At 43.0% G+C, this 15,006-nt stretch overlaps 2 protein-coding genes across 2 annotated transcripts in view; one reads left to right on the forward strand and one right to left on the reverse strand.

Moving 5' to 3' along the window:
- The window catches only part of RABEP1 (rabaptin, RAB GTPase binding effector protein 1), an 847,425-nt gene that overhangs the window by 573,574 nt on the left and 258,845 nt on the right, over positions 1 to 15,006 (forward strand). The gene's annotated exons all lie outside the window — the stretch shown is intronic.
- COL26A1 (collagen type XXVI alpha 1 chain) overlaps positions 3,450 to 15,006 on the reverse strand; it is a 176,405-nt gene continuing 164,848 nt past the window's right edge. Inside the window, exons 10-12 of the mRNA XM_049802443.1 lie at positions 8,549 to 8,593; positions 7,451 to 7,535; positions 3,450 to 4,113 (exon numbers count right to left, since the gene is read on the reverse strand). Coding sequence (XP_049658400.1) covers positions 3,941 to 4,113; positions 7,451 to 7,535; positions 8,549 to 8,593 — 303 coding nt within the window. The 3' untranslated portion in view covers positions 3,450 to 3,940. The remainder of the gene's footprint in view (positions 4,114 to 7,450; positions 7,536 to 8,548; positions 8,594 to 15,006) is intronic.

Here is a 15,006-nt window from a genome sequence, read left to right on the forward strand (position 1 = left end):
AGGTAAGGGCTCTTCTCTCTAGTTTATTCCTATTTCCCTGGGTTGCTATCAATTCTTTACAGTAAGTGCAAATTAGGTACTCTGGAGAGAAGCATTCTCCGCCTCCCAGGAGTACCAGACTGCTGGTGAACATCAGGGTGCAGGAATTGCAAAGATTTTTGGTTGTGCAATGTGCTGCTGCTGCTTCCGGTTAGCTCAAGGCAAGGAAAATGCATTACTACTACCAGAACCGATCCAAGTCAAAAGCACATTGGAGCTCAAAGAAACATTATGAGTTTCAAAAAAGCCTTAGGAAAAAAAAAAAGGAAAAGAACACACTATGGTATTGCACAGTATGCATGTAAGATAAAGCACTAAACACTTCAATTAAAATATATTTCTAAATGAGCACGCATTCAAAAGAAATCCACTCTCTAAGTTACATAGGCACGGCAAGATGCCCTGGCTAAAACGAACCTTCCTATCCTGCCTAAGATGGAAAATGTGGTCGGAGTGGTTTGCTTAGTCATGAATATCATTAATGTCAGCATGTGAGGCTGTGTTCACCTTTAAAACATAATTAAACTGGGACTGCACAACAGTGTGGTCCAACCCTTGTGCAAGTAGAGAGGAATGAAACCCCAGCTGAGAGAGAAAGTCCATTTGGTATAATCCTACTGTCACCCAAATTAAAGATACAGTACCACATAAGAGAGAGATGTAGCTAAATAAAGCGAGAAGTGTGGGGAGAAAAAAATTACATAGCTCATACAGAAATCTGGGAAGGCCAATAATTAAAATGGTTGCAACCCAAACCTAACACGTCTTTTGACAATTGACTTGGCAGGATTCACTGCAAACAACTGCCATTAAATTTCCTTTCATCTTGCCAGTAATTTGTTTTAAATAATTTAAAATCCAAAATCTTAGTCAATATGAATGACTTGAAGAGAATACTCATCAAGCTAATGCAATAGCTTTGAATTCAGGAAGACAAACTTGGAGGAAGAAAAATTTCTGTTTCAATTCAGCGTGAAGGCTCAAAAATGTCAGGGAAGTGAAAATGGCCCTATTGTACTCCCTCTTCCCCAAATCCAACCCTGTAGCTACAGGACCAGTGAAACCAAATTGTGCCATTTCCCTTTTTAAAGATTGCTTTTGTTTAGTTTAGTTCCTGAAACTGCCATGAGGAAACTTCCTTAATGTGGCAAGCAACTACAGCTAGCACCAACCTGCCCAGTGTGCACCATTAGATTTCTCCTCAGTCTTCAGGGCCTGATTTTCCAACACCTACTGGTAGGCATAAGGGGTTCTCTCCCGGAAGCCCCCTGCTATGTCCTGTAATGGCCACATGATCAAGACCAAGACAGTCCCTACTCAACAACGAGGTAATCAAGTACTTCTCAATTCCCACATGGTAGTCAGCCTGTAAATGGGGAAGCATCTTTTCTGCACATTTAATTCTTAAATGGAAAGATTATTCCAAGAATCTATCAGCATGGAGGGACGTGGGCTGCTGTACAGCACTTCAGTCATTTGCTGAATGTTGAAGACCTGAGCTGCGTGTATTTGTGACTGGTTTTAGGCTGCGAGCTGGTTGCCAGCCTTCCTTAAGATACTGGTTTAATTCAGCATCATTTATATGCATACTGTTGTTAGAGTTAGCACTGGATTAAGAGTTGGTGCTGGATTTGAAACTAAGATGCATTCAGGAGACTTCTTTATTTCATCCTCCCAAAAGGATTATGAACACAGGACAACTGCTTGAGGTCAATAACTTGCTTGACTTGGGCAGTTTTACTTGCTTTCTTGCTTTCTGACTGCATCACGCTCCAGCTGTAATTCAGAGTACAGGCAGGCAAAGGAATGCTGGAGCCTGAAGCACCAGCTCTTGGCAACACTCTGCATTCACTTCAGATGTTTGAGTCTCAGGGAAAGAGAGCACCTGATTGTACCTTGCCTTCAACTCCCCAAACTTTTGTAACGCTTTGGGCTTGTTTCTTTGAAATGTAAATGTCCACAGGAAAACTTGAGCATAGGGAAGTACAGCCTGTACAACCTGAACAACGTGGGTTGACTGCTGAATGAGCTCCAGCACTGGCATTAGCCAAGCAGCGCGAGGATTCAAAAGCAGGGCAAGTAAATGCATTTACTGCAGCCTCCAAGCCAGCTTAAACCAAGGATGTTTATTATTTAGCTGTACAGCAGTAAAAAGCTTCTGCAGGAGGACAAGTTTCTGGTGCCTGCTCAGCATCAACTTACACCATTTTACCTGTTTTGAGAGGGATGATTGAATTTCTAAAGACCAGGGCCAAATAAAGACATATAGTGAATTCAGTCATCCTGAAGTAGCCTGTAACCTGTTCATTTCTGAAAATACAATGCTCTTCGGAGGAAAGATTTGGATGTGCTGATGTCTCTGTAGGTCTACAATATTTACTATGTGTACGGAAAGTTAATTTAATGCGTGGCTAACACTGGGCTGGCAGAGCTCCTTAATTTTTTTCACAGAAATATTGTAGCAGTACAGTTTGCCTTTTTCAGATAGCTGTATCTTGCACTAGGAACCAGACAGAATGTCACAAATTTACCTGACTTAACGCCATAAAATGACAAACACAAACTCAGTTTCCTCACTTTCATCCCAGGCTGAATTTGAAAACTGTCAGAATGGAGCAGGGGGGAGGGAAATAAAAAAGATACCAAAAAAAAAAAAAAAAAAAGCACCATTGGTTCTGTTATTAGTCCTCACCCTTTCAAACAAAAATCACTGTCTACATGAATGATATCAACTTGTCCGATTTGGTTTGTACAGCAGGTGTAGTGATTCATTTGTCACTGAAGGGCAGGTTCAACAACTTAACCCTGGAGCTGGGACTTCCCCCAAAATAACAAGTTATTGCAAAAAGTAAAATGACTTTGTATTTAACTCCCAGTACAAGATAAGCTCTTCACAAGACTCTAATTCCTTAGGCTGTGGTTTGCTACTACACTGTCTCTAGATTCAAATGGCAAGGATTTACTCACAAGACAAAAATGAAATAGTGTGAAAACATTTTTCCGTATTGATGTAGGATTAAGAAACTATTGCAAAATATCCTTTTCTGTGAATAGTTATTGCTACTACTTAATTATCTCTGGACGTATGCACAAGCTGAACACAATATGGGAAAATTCTTGCACAATTCCATCATATCTCATACAAACTGCTCTATATTTTCACAGAAACAGTCTAATCTCACTGTAGATAGAAAACCAATGTTGCCATGAACATTTGCATCAAAAGTCCTTGCTTAGCTAACCACGAATAGAAATAATGCCACTCACATGCAATAAGCCACATGAAAAGCCAAGATTTTGATGCTAGATTCCAAAGAGTAACCTGAATTTTCAGAGTAACTGTTTTAAAAGTTCTTTGAATTTTCCAATTTGTTCTTTGCTTAAAAGAAAACCTTGCAGGTAGGAATGCTTTAATGGCCTATGAAAGGGGTATCTTCACCTGGAAGTCAGCATCACACCACCACATGGAATAAAAGCAGATGCCATCAACTATACCAATGGACAAGGCTAAGGCTTGGCTTTGAGTCTAGATGGGACTGATTGTCTCAGCCAGTTAAGCAGTGCTTTAACTGAGTAACTTTCAAGGGCAGTGAGGAAACAAGGGGAGGATTAAACTCTTGGGACAGAGTCAGGAGGTGTCATTTCTGTAGACAGCTTCTGAGGATACCTGCCATCTGGTATTCCAAAGGCAAAACAACAAAATCAAGAAAAACGTTCATAAGACCCTCTCTGAGCTATGGATAAGACATTCCCTGCAATAAGGACGCAGTATTGGCCAGGTAAGGAAACCCCCCAACTGCCAACACTGCAGCCTCCCACCCACTTCATTTGCACTCTGCAATTAAGCACTGGGATACTGTATCTTTAACTGGTGAAAGGCATGGAGAACACACAGATGCTCCTACTTCATCCGATTGCTTCTCCTTTTGGCTTCACTGTCATCCAGCAGTGAAGAGAGGATCTGGTAGGCCTGCGGCTGTTGGGGTCCTCCACGTTTGATCTTGATGCTGGTTCGCAGAGGGGAGCCCGGGATCACATCTTGTCCAGAGCCTGGCTCAATGGAAGATAAAGAGTCTGTAAGGAGAGAAAGTCACGGGAAAGCGCTATTTAAAAGAGGGAGGCTAAGGAAAGTGTAAATGGGCCCTTCTGAATGATACCTCTTCTGGAAGAAGTGTCGTCCTTCCTGTTGTCTTTCCATCCAGCAAGCAACTGTGGCACTTACTTACATGTTTGCTGCCGTCACACTACTCCTATGTTAGGTCTTTTCCTTCTGCTCTGTCTAAACTCTTTGGGGCAGGTACTCTTACTGCACATGGCCCAGCAGGTCCTGTTGCCATTTGTAATTCCATTTCTAAAGCACTGTTCTTTGATTAATTATAAATTTGCTTGGGCTATAGCTGCTACTCAGCATTGCCCACAGATTCCTGTTATTGAAGGATGAGGCCAAGTGGTCACTGGGAAGTGAAGCTTCCGAGGGTTTAAGTACCATTTCACTCCTTGTAAAGGAGGACATTTTCAGGCACTGAAAAGATTGAACAAAAGGATTGATCTGTCCTCCACTACAGCCAAATTAGCAATAAAGCCGGGAATAAATATTAGCTGTCCATTCTCCCAGCATGCCTCATGGTAACACACACATCCTCTTTCTACAGCATCCTGTCTTGCAAAGCTAAATACACATTTGACTACAGCCACTATTCTATTTTTCCAGCAGTCAGCAACAGATGCTGATAACCTGATGCTGCCTCATCATTTTTAACGCCCTAGTTTCTTCTTCCTTTTGCCTTCAGAGATGGACACTTGCTTGTTTCCCTGCCAAAAGCCCAACCTCACAAGCCAGACCCCCAGCTTTGGTTTGATCCCACGAGGGAGCATTTCTGTTTCAAGTGAGCGTTCGGCTGCCAGAGGATTTGTGCTGCGTTCGCTGGAAGTAAACACCGCTGGGCTGCTCCCTGCAGTTTGCTAGGCTAGATAATCCCAAACTGCCCTCCCATTGCAGAGAATTGGTTTGTTTGCTGGTATGTTTTGCCTTGTTGCTTGGGTGGCTGTGGTTTTGGAAACCATACTGATTGTGAACTTTCTTGGGAAAATGAGAGCATGCAATTGGCATTTCTGCGTGGGTCTTTAAAGCTGGGCTGTGTCGGGCTGCCCAGGAACCTGTGGTAAAATCCTTAACACCTACGGTGGGAACATGACCAGATAGTTGGTGCTGGGTGATTTAAACCAGTGTGGTGCTTTTCAGTGCAGGGAGGTCTGTGCTCAAGGATATTCTGTTATGTTATTTTATGTCTTTTTCTGTTGTGTTTTTTTTTTTTTTTAAACCATATACACATAAAGGGATGAACATAACTGCACAAGGAAAAAAATGCCTTACTTTCCGAGTTCTCTTTCTAAACAGTATTTTTGTAGGGCCCAAAATATGTCTTAAGTTGAAGAATGGAACTATCTCAAAAGCACAGAGTAAAAATATAATTATCTATACTGTTATTGGATAAAAAAGGAACTATTTATATAAAAGTCATACAATATAGGTGTTTAAATATGGCCTTAACTACACTGTGCAATTAAAACCCATCCATTTTTGCTGATGCAGTTACACTGGTCTAGAAGCATTCATGGGTATAAATAACTCGCCTCCATCCCAAGCAATAACAGAAAATACATTCATGTCAGTAAAAATGGTTTGCGAAAATGACCGTTTCAAAATAACAGCAGCACATGCCTTGTTGCTGCTGTATTGCCAAACAGACAATGTATAAAATAGATAAACTAAGCAGTTCTGCAGGGGCAAAGCTGCATGAATCCCCCAGTCCAAGCCCCAGTGCCTACCCAGGCTTCCTCATTTTGCTCTATACTAGTATAAATGAAGGCACAAAGTAAAAGATAATGGAGGGCCAGGCCCTGGGTCCTGTAAATACACTGCACTGTGCTTGTGCACTGGGTTCCCCTTCCCCTCCTGCCTGGGGAACGTACTGGTTGGGCATGGATTGCTGCCTAGGTTATCTAGTGGGCATCTTCCTGGTACCTCAAAGCAAAGCAGCATAAAAACATCTCTTCCTGCCCCTGGTGTATAAAATCCAGTGAAAATATGAAGCAAACTAGGATTAATGCAGAGGTAAGGTCAGGGTGATTGTGGTTAAATCACGGGTTCGTGATTCATGATTTCCCGAAAAGCTTAAGCTGTTGCTGCCTATTGCTTCTCGAAATAGTACTTTGGGCCTCTAAAAGACACACGGCCATAGAACAATGAAGAGCAGTGCTGAGACCCCAGCCAGTTCAGCCACATAACGGAGCACCATGCACAGACACTGTTTTGGCTCTGATGTGCCCGGTGGCATTTTCATTTTAGCACTGTGCTGGCTCCAGGAGGAGCTTGTGGGCTTTCAAAGCATGCTGTCTTACTGCACAGTAATAGATACACTTCAAGTCACTTGCTTAGGAACTGCTGGACATTTAGCATTTTCACAGGCTAAATCAATATCCAAAGGCCACTTCATAATAAAAGTGGATGTCAATCTGAAGGAAGGTGTGAGCAGCTTGCTTTACAAGCAAGGCCAGGAATGAGGTGCCATGTGTCGAGGAGAAAATAAGAAAGAAAAGTGCTATGGGACTTGGTTAAAAAATGCTCATCTCAGTGCCAAGGAACAGACTTGCTTCTCACAGGCTGTAATAGTAGATCTAAACAACATTTTGCCTCTACTGTGTTTCTGCAGGGGGAGAAATTGGCACAGCAACTTTTGGCAGCTGTGAGAGAATTGATCCTCAAGTACCCCAAAGGGAGAAGTCTGATCTGTGATGATGCCACACACTGTACCAGCAGTGGCAAATAGCCTAACAGAAAACTTCAAATCTACCTGAACAAAGAACACACGAGACTTTCTTTAAAGCTGATTGTGAAAATAGCTTTTATGTAAGTTATAATCCCAAGATGTTCAGGGATCACTGGTTTTCAGGGTAACATGTAGCACTGTTTGGGCTTTCTCTGTAAAATATAGTGCTACACAAGGCCAGGGCCTCAGTGGTGTTAAAGTCATTTGGAAGGCACTATTAACAGGATTAAATGATCTGGCCTAAAGACTTGAACAAGCAGCTCCCTGGGAAGCTGGTAGATGATCTGTGCCACATGGATTGAGCTGCTGCTCGTGACTTGGCTTTCTGAATTGTAATAAAAGTTATTGTGGGGGTCATTTCACCTACTACTGTAAAGCCAGAGTAACTAGTGCAGTTGGTGGAAGCTCTAGGTCCTCAACAGTTCTAAGCATCCTTTAAGTCATGTTGGGTACCTAGTTTCGAAAACCCAGCTTAAATAGACACTAGACAGAGAGTTTAGGAGACTGGATGTTTAACCATCAAGCAGCTGCCTGAACAGAGCCCCCAGTTGCCTAGAAAAGAAAACCTTAGCAACGCTTACCATGAATTCCTATCATGTGCTCAAGAATTAATACCCTCTCAGCTAAAATCTTCAGAGCTTCTCGAAGTTGTTGAACACCTTCCCCCTGCAAGAAGGAAAAGAAAACTAACATTGGTATATGTTGCAGAATAGGCCTCTTGTTCCCAGTGTTGCCTCCACAATGCCAAACTATGCAGTGTGAATGTTTAAAAAAGATGTGAAAGGGGAGATAAGTTGCAAGGGTTAAGTAGAAATGCAGGTGAAATTCCTATTTAAAGAAAACCTCCTCAGTTATACCCACGTTTGCAGAGCCTCTGACCCAAAGCCAAGCCTTTCAGTTTGGTTCCTGCTTCTGCAGTGGGCCAAACCCAGGGTGTATATTCCTGTCAGACCTTAATAATGTGCAGCTTATGTTAACAACTATGCTGAACTTACCTGGCGAACGGGTTTTGCCCTCACCTGACATTTACTCTGAACATCAGTTCAGGCCTTCTCTTTGTTGGTACTCCAGGAAACTGGGACGTGTGGCTAGCACCATCTTGCTGCTCCTTTATAAACTGGAACAGTGGCAAGCAATCACATCCTGATGGGCTTCACACTGCCTCTTGCATTGCTCCTAGCCAGGCCACGTACTTTCACGTACACTCAGGCTGTAGTTTGTTGCCCCCATTGCCTTAGATATGGGCTTGAAGGGACAGATAGATGTTGGGAAGTATTTTAAGGTGGGAGAGCAAATATGTGAGAACTCCAGCTCTCTCTCTCTGCACATGCAATTTGATGTCTTCCGGAGTCTGTCCCTGAGCATGTGGGAGGGACAGTGAGGGAGTAATTCCCTACTTTGTAGCAGCTCTGTGTGGCAAAACAACCACTGGGGACTGAGGAGGTGTTCAGAGAGCATGGTGAGAGGGCAGCTGACAACATGGCCAAGGAAACCTCAAAGACCAGGATTTCTAGCACTTATTAAGGTGAAACCCAAGGTTCAAATCATCTCTTCGTCTGCACTTTTAACTGTGGACAGGACCCTTGCCCTCCACAAAGCATCCTGCCAAAGGGAATAGGGTTGAAGCACAGTGAAGAGACAAAAAGGAAAGTAAAAAACCAACAGAAATACATGCTTACATCAGCACCTTTGTCACCTTCCTCACCCTTCTTGCCTGGTTCACCCTAAAACAGACAAGAAACAGAAATTTGTTTTTATGTGCCTGCCCAGGATCACTTGCATCCCTTCCCCCCAAAGGAAAAAATTAAAGGCAGAAGTGTTTCACCAGCAGAAAACGAGCTGACCCTCTGGCACTTCATGCCAAGGGCCGAAGAGCTCTCATGACCTCTGTCCTGGCTCCCACCAGCTTCCCAGGAGGTCATCACCATTTCTAACATTGACAAACTTGGCCAGGAGTGGCCAAGCTGCAGGAGGAGCTGGCTGCCATGGCCTGGGCCCACAACAAGACTATATACATCTCATGAAGATCTCAATGAGCAAAGCTTTTATCTCATACCAAGATAAAAATACTGTTCCCCTCCCCCAAACATGCACATGTTCATCTTTGATTTAGAACATAAACTCCTCCATTCTGCTTTCATTATTAGTCACATCACTTTCTGCCTCTGAAGATGCTCATTAAGCTTTTCTTGAACAAAGATCCCTATGTGCTGTGAACATTGGTCTGATGTCCCCCCCTAACCAGGAAGTTCATGCATTTCTCAAATAACAGATGACATGGAGAGATTAAACCACAGCCTAAACATAAAACAAGGGAAGGGTCTAACAAACTGGTAAATAAAATGCCTGGGCTCCTCAAACTTGTTGGACATCCCTGAGATACTTGCAAAACAGGGGTGGGTGTGGGAGGAAGGACTGAAGAAAAGGTTGTGTGAATCGTACAAAATGATGAGATGGAATTAAGGAAGAGAGAAGAGAAACCTCCCAGAGGACCTAGGACCTCTCTGGATGCTGCCAGCCAAAAACCCCGACTTGCTCCACCAGCTCACTTTCAGCCAACCTTCACCTCCACTGGTTTGTTTGCACCCTAGCTATATGTGCCAGTGCAGACATCTCCTGTGTGCCCCTGTTCAGGTATTGCCAAGAACTCATTTTGAGACATCTCTTAATCTCATTAAAGGGTTTCTAGCTCAGCTTGGCAGACCAAGGTGCAAGAAGGAGTTGAGAGCAGCTGATGTACTTTGAGTTGTTTAACAGTGTCCACCTTTGGGCTCTGGTAGAGCCAGGAACCTCACGGGGCAGGAAGGAGGCTTCTGTCTGCCAAGGTTTGGCTAGAGGGGATCTGCAAGCAAAGCACATCTCTATTGGCGTGATGCCTTCCTGATCACGGCATTTCAGCACTATGCTTAACATGCAGGAAGACCATGTTTCATTTACAGAGGAATAGGTTAAGGTGAGGTTGCCTATTGAACAAATGTCTAAGCTGGAAACAGTTGACCTAAGCATTGCATCTGAGAGCTGGTTGAACCAGCTGCAGTCCAGCTAGGTGGTATTTATGGTGTCACGCAGGCACCAAACCCATCTGAGTCTTGCACACACCCGCAAGTACATCACTTACAGGAAATCCCTTAATGCCCCTCTCTCCAGTCAGACCTGCTTGCCCCTGTTGGAAATAAAGTAAGTGTCATTAGGAGATATTTTTCCATTTGACAAGAACAGAGTGTAGTTTTTACTAGTGGAATTAAGATGGCTTAATGAAAAACCTTACACTTGGGATAATATGAAAAAAATTCCTCTCCCTTGACATTATCACTTAGAGACAGCAAAAGGGGGTCAGGGTTTTCTGTCAAGTATCGTCTCCAAATCCCATCACACTTTGGAGAAGTTTGGTTCAATACAGAGCTACTCAGCTCAGTACCCTCTCAGTAAGACGATTAGCAATTTTTTTGAACTTTACAGCAGTCAGTTACATTATACCAGGAAGGAATTTGGCTGGAGACTTGTTTTTTACAAAGATACCGCATTCTTCTCTCTAGTAAAACTGATGGGCTGATGCTGCCCCAGACAGCAAACAGAGCCCAGGACTCCCACAGAGCACAGATTTAATCTGCCTCCTGCTCCACACACACATCCCTGCATTAACCCCAACAACTACTGATCAAAACACACATACAATATTTTGGTTGGTTCATTTCTTTTTCCTGCCGTGCTAATTTTCACGTTGTTCTCAGTGGGCGGGGGTTGTTCTTTTTTTGTTTGTTTTTTTTTAAACAGAAACATTTTGAAATGGTATGTGTTGATTTCGGGCAGAACAAAATGCCATTGAACTGAGCATCTTTTTCCCCCCTCTATTCCTCTGCAGCATAGGTTTTCCACCCTGGAGCATGCTGGGGCAGAGCAGAATCCCTGACCAGGAGAACAGCTATAGATTATTTAATGAGAAAGCAGGAGCTTGGGAAGAGGTGGAGAAATTTAAAAGCATCTTTAGAAATCCACTGATGAAACAGCCATATATTTAACCTGGCTCTCCTCCCCTCAACATACACAGAAACAGCCTCATCCTTTTTTGCCCCAAAAAACTACCTAACTGGTGGCAGCTTTTTGTAGTATTTGCCAGAAAGGGAGAGCTGCTTTGTATAAAACCAATGGGCCTTGGGCATCTACAACACATTACTACAGAGAGCTGTGCAGTGCTCGGTGAGCAGCTAGCCAGCACTAGACAAAGGCCCATATCGACACGAAGAGCGCTGGGAGGAAGGCCCAATTTATCAGGTCCTTTGAGCATCTTCAAAGGAAAATACTTGGATTCTGCACTGGAGAGAGCAAGGCCTGTGAAAAAGCACAGGCAAGCAGCAAATTACAGAAAGGAGACATAACAACGCACTCAAAATACATAAACAGACTGTTCTCTCTGTCCAGGGGGAATGGGAAAGGATGTTATCAGCTTTAAGGGGATCAAAGGATATTTAGGCTGGATGTTAGAACTATCTTTTACCTCGGGCCCTCACTAGCTGTACCTCTGAAGACTGCCTGGAGATGATGTGGTGTAACCCTCACTGGCGCTGCTTAAGAATAAGATGAACAGAAGCTGATTGTGAGCAGCACACATATAGATGTGCCATCCGGGGGATGCACTCAGACTGCTTCAGGTCTCTTCTACATCTGTTCTGTCTGAGATTAAGCAGGAAGAATGTATAATAACATTTTCTCGAATCTCAACAGATATTGTAAAACCTCCTCTGCTTTTCTTTGCAGCTGCATAGCTCCTCCGCTCTGTGTAAAGCTAGCTCTAATTTGTATCCACCAAACCCAAAATTGCAGCATGTAGTTGTCAAAACCAGCATTCAAATCCACACTCAAAAAAGACAAAAAACACACAGAACATCCTACAGAAATTCTGCCAGAAAAAGCAATTGGCTTCACTTTCCATGCTGACAGAGGAAGGACAGGAAATAGAATTTATTTTTTCTATTTAGCAAGACATTCTCATATTTGAAAATCTCATTTGTCCCAAACCTAGAAGGAGAGTTACAATACTGAATGTCTAACAAGGACGGAATAAAAAGCAAAGTCTAAAGGATTTGTCTGTACTGAACAGACACAGTGCAACAAAGTTTTTGTTTCAAAATAAGTCTAGTCTTAGCAATATGGTCAACCACAAACTAAAGGAAAATGTTAAATGAATCATTGAGGAAGAGCTCTTATCACTTTCCTGGATGGAAACTTGACACTTCGCCATATACCATGCCTTTTTTTTTTTTTTTAACTGAAAAGTAACATTTAATGGTAATGAGCTGTAGTCGGTAACCTATGCTGAGATCTCATCAGTTAAGGTTTTGCTCTCTATCAGAATCTTAAATTCTAGTCCCACAAATGCATCAGTCTCTAATCTATTCGTAAAGCTAATACATGCCCAAAGTGGTTGATCTGCACAAGAAAACTGTTATTAAGAAAATTCTAACAGTCACTTAAAATGTTCTCTATCTTTCACGGGGCTCCGAGTGATTTCTTACATAAGGAGAGCAGGCACCCAAAGTAATATGCAGATACCAAACTAAAACAGAGCATTTTAAAAGCATATGTGCTCTAGCCTCAGATTTCCCCTGCTCCTTGGCATGAAGTGCCTCGGCAAGGAATGAAAGAAGCCACCTGGTCTTGCTATCCTTGCACACAGTCTGGAGAGAGGAACTTAGTTTAAGTCTGTTGCTGGTTATTGTCATGAGTTTGGAAAGTCATCAAACTGGAGTTAACCAATTTGTATTTGTCTTAGCTCTTTGAGGCATCCCTCTGTCTTTTGGACTGGAAAAGTGAGCAGAAATGGAAGAGGAGGAGATGCTGTCATATAGGGGAAGCACGTCATCTACAGCCACACCCTTTTACAGGTGGTGACCTCCATGTTCACCTCCACATATGTGACGGTGAAAGCGGCACTTGGAAGAAAAGGGAACTTGTTTCCTACAGCTGTGGCACAAGGCTGTGTCAATGCAGTCACCACTGCAGACATCCATCATTTTAGAGGTACCAACCAGTATTTTTCTCCTTATGTTTCTTCCTTTCTTTGATTCTGCTTCACACAAGGGTCTTAGTGATTGTCCACAGTCCATCTGTCCGCACTTCTACATTTTGCAGATCTAATTGCTGAATGATCCTCCACCACATACAACATTCTCAAATGATTTTGTGCTCCTAATGTCTCTCAGAGGAGATTTCAAAGACCATGGCCTTTTGGAGAGTAAGCTGAACAGAAGCAGCTGAAGGCCCCAAATGCCACTTTGAAACCCTTCCTGGTGCTTAATGCTGGACTGAGAATCTGACACATTTATACCCTTGTTAAGATTTTTGTTTTTTCCTAAACTTCACCAGTTTGGAAATAACATTCAAACAGCCCCTCTTTCTATGCTTAGTTATTAGCACTTGACCACCCATCAAGGACTGGGGTATAGCACATAAACATATTAAGAACATGATTTTGATATTCCAAATATATTAAGAAGATAATTTCACCCGGGGAATGGCTTTGGTTCAGGAAAAGTCTGATGAGCTTTTACTGCCTTATTGCCACAGAAGGAAGAGTTCAGTTAGACCACTCAAAATACTCCATGCTAAAGAGCTTTGGTTGGCAGAAGAAAGTTGGTCTCCACAAGCCTTCATACACCTTGTATTTGCTACCTGAACCTCTTTAGGGAACACCAGACTTTGCAAGCAATTCAACCCTTTATCTGTACAGTAAACCCTCAATCTTGGTTCTTGCAGAAGACTTAGAAACTCTACATTTCAAATTGTTCATGGCTGTAGTCCCACAGAATTTGAAAGACCTATGCTGTATATAACTTCTGAGGCATCACCCCAGATGTTGCTGGGAATCTCTCTGTGTATGTAAAACCTTACTCTCTCTCCTCGGTCTCCTTTGGAGCCTTTTGGCCCGGGTTGTCCTGGAGAGCCCGGTAAGCCCTAGAAGAGATGCAGAACAAGAAGGAATTAATTTCTACTGTGCATCCTTTGTGTAGGTGTAATGAATACATTTCCCAGATGTACAGATCCTCAGCTCCTGAAAACCTCATACACCCGTTAAGTAATTGGGCTGGATTCTCTTTTACCCTCAAGCAACAACAATGGAAGCTCTGTTTGCAGACATCCCGAGCCCTATATAGTTTCTGCATATCCCTCTATTTGGGTCCTTTAATGCACTGCAGGCTACTGATGTAACATTTTTAAGGGGTCAGTATGACAGGATAGTTCTTGTTCTCAGTTACCAAGAAGAAATTAATACACAGATAGTATGGTTAGCTTAAAAATCCCCACTACTTTCCCCCTCTTCATAATTGCCTCAGTGGGTGGCATAAGTAGGCATACATACCTGAAAATTAATTGGATTGTGCAGTGGAAATTATTTTGAAGCTATTCACTCACCCTAATAAACAATTTTCAAATTAAGCCCAATCTCTACTAATAATTTTGCTCCCTGGGTTGAATAAATCTATAAACCAGTCACCAATGGATAAGAAGGGCATAGTCTCCAGATTTCTACTAATTTAACTGCTTTGCAGAAATTGATTCAAATTCTTAACTTATACACCCAGCGAAGCCACAGCTGTAAACCAGACAGGGAGAGAACAATATTGTTTGTTTATATTCAGCATGTCAGCTCCCCATGACCATATGCAAGATGCTTTTTTCCACCTTAAGTGACTTGCACATTGCCTTGGAGCCTGCAGCAAATGAGACTACTGCTCCAGTCCAGGCTGCGGGTGATTTAAGCCAACCTGCTTAACAACAGCCCTCAGAAACCCCCACCTCTCAGCGTGCAGAGAAACGGTCTTTCGAAGGATAGCTGTGAGGAGCCTCAACATCTGGTTAAGTGGCCAACAAGACTGGACAGAAGTGTTTTAAGGGTCTAAAGGAGGAGCAGCCTCCCAGTTCCAGCTAGGAGGCAGCAATGTTCACCACTAAAATGCTGCTCCCTGCCTGCATTCAGCCCCACCAGTTCACACCAAGCTGCACAGTGACCTGGTCTCCAGCTTAGCTATGTCTCCCCTGGGCCCACGAAAGATTCAGAAACTCGGGCCTGGTTTAGGAGGTTAATGAGGACTGCCAAATGAGGTAGAGCACAAACCAGACTTGGCCCTATGCCAACCAT

Source organism: Accipiter gentilis, chromosome 6 (assembly GCF_929443795.1).
Source record: "Accipiter gentilis chromosome 6, bAccGen1.1, whole genome shotgun sequence".
NCBI classification, from domain to species: domain Eukaryota; kingdom Metazoa; phylum Chordata; class Aves; order Accipitriformes; family Accipitridae; genus Astur; species Astur gentilis.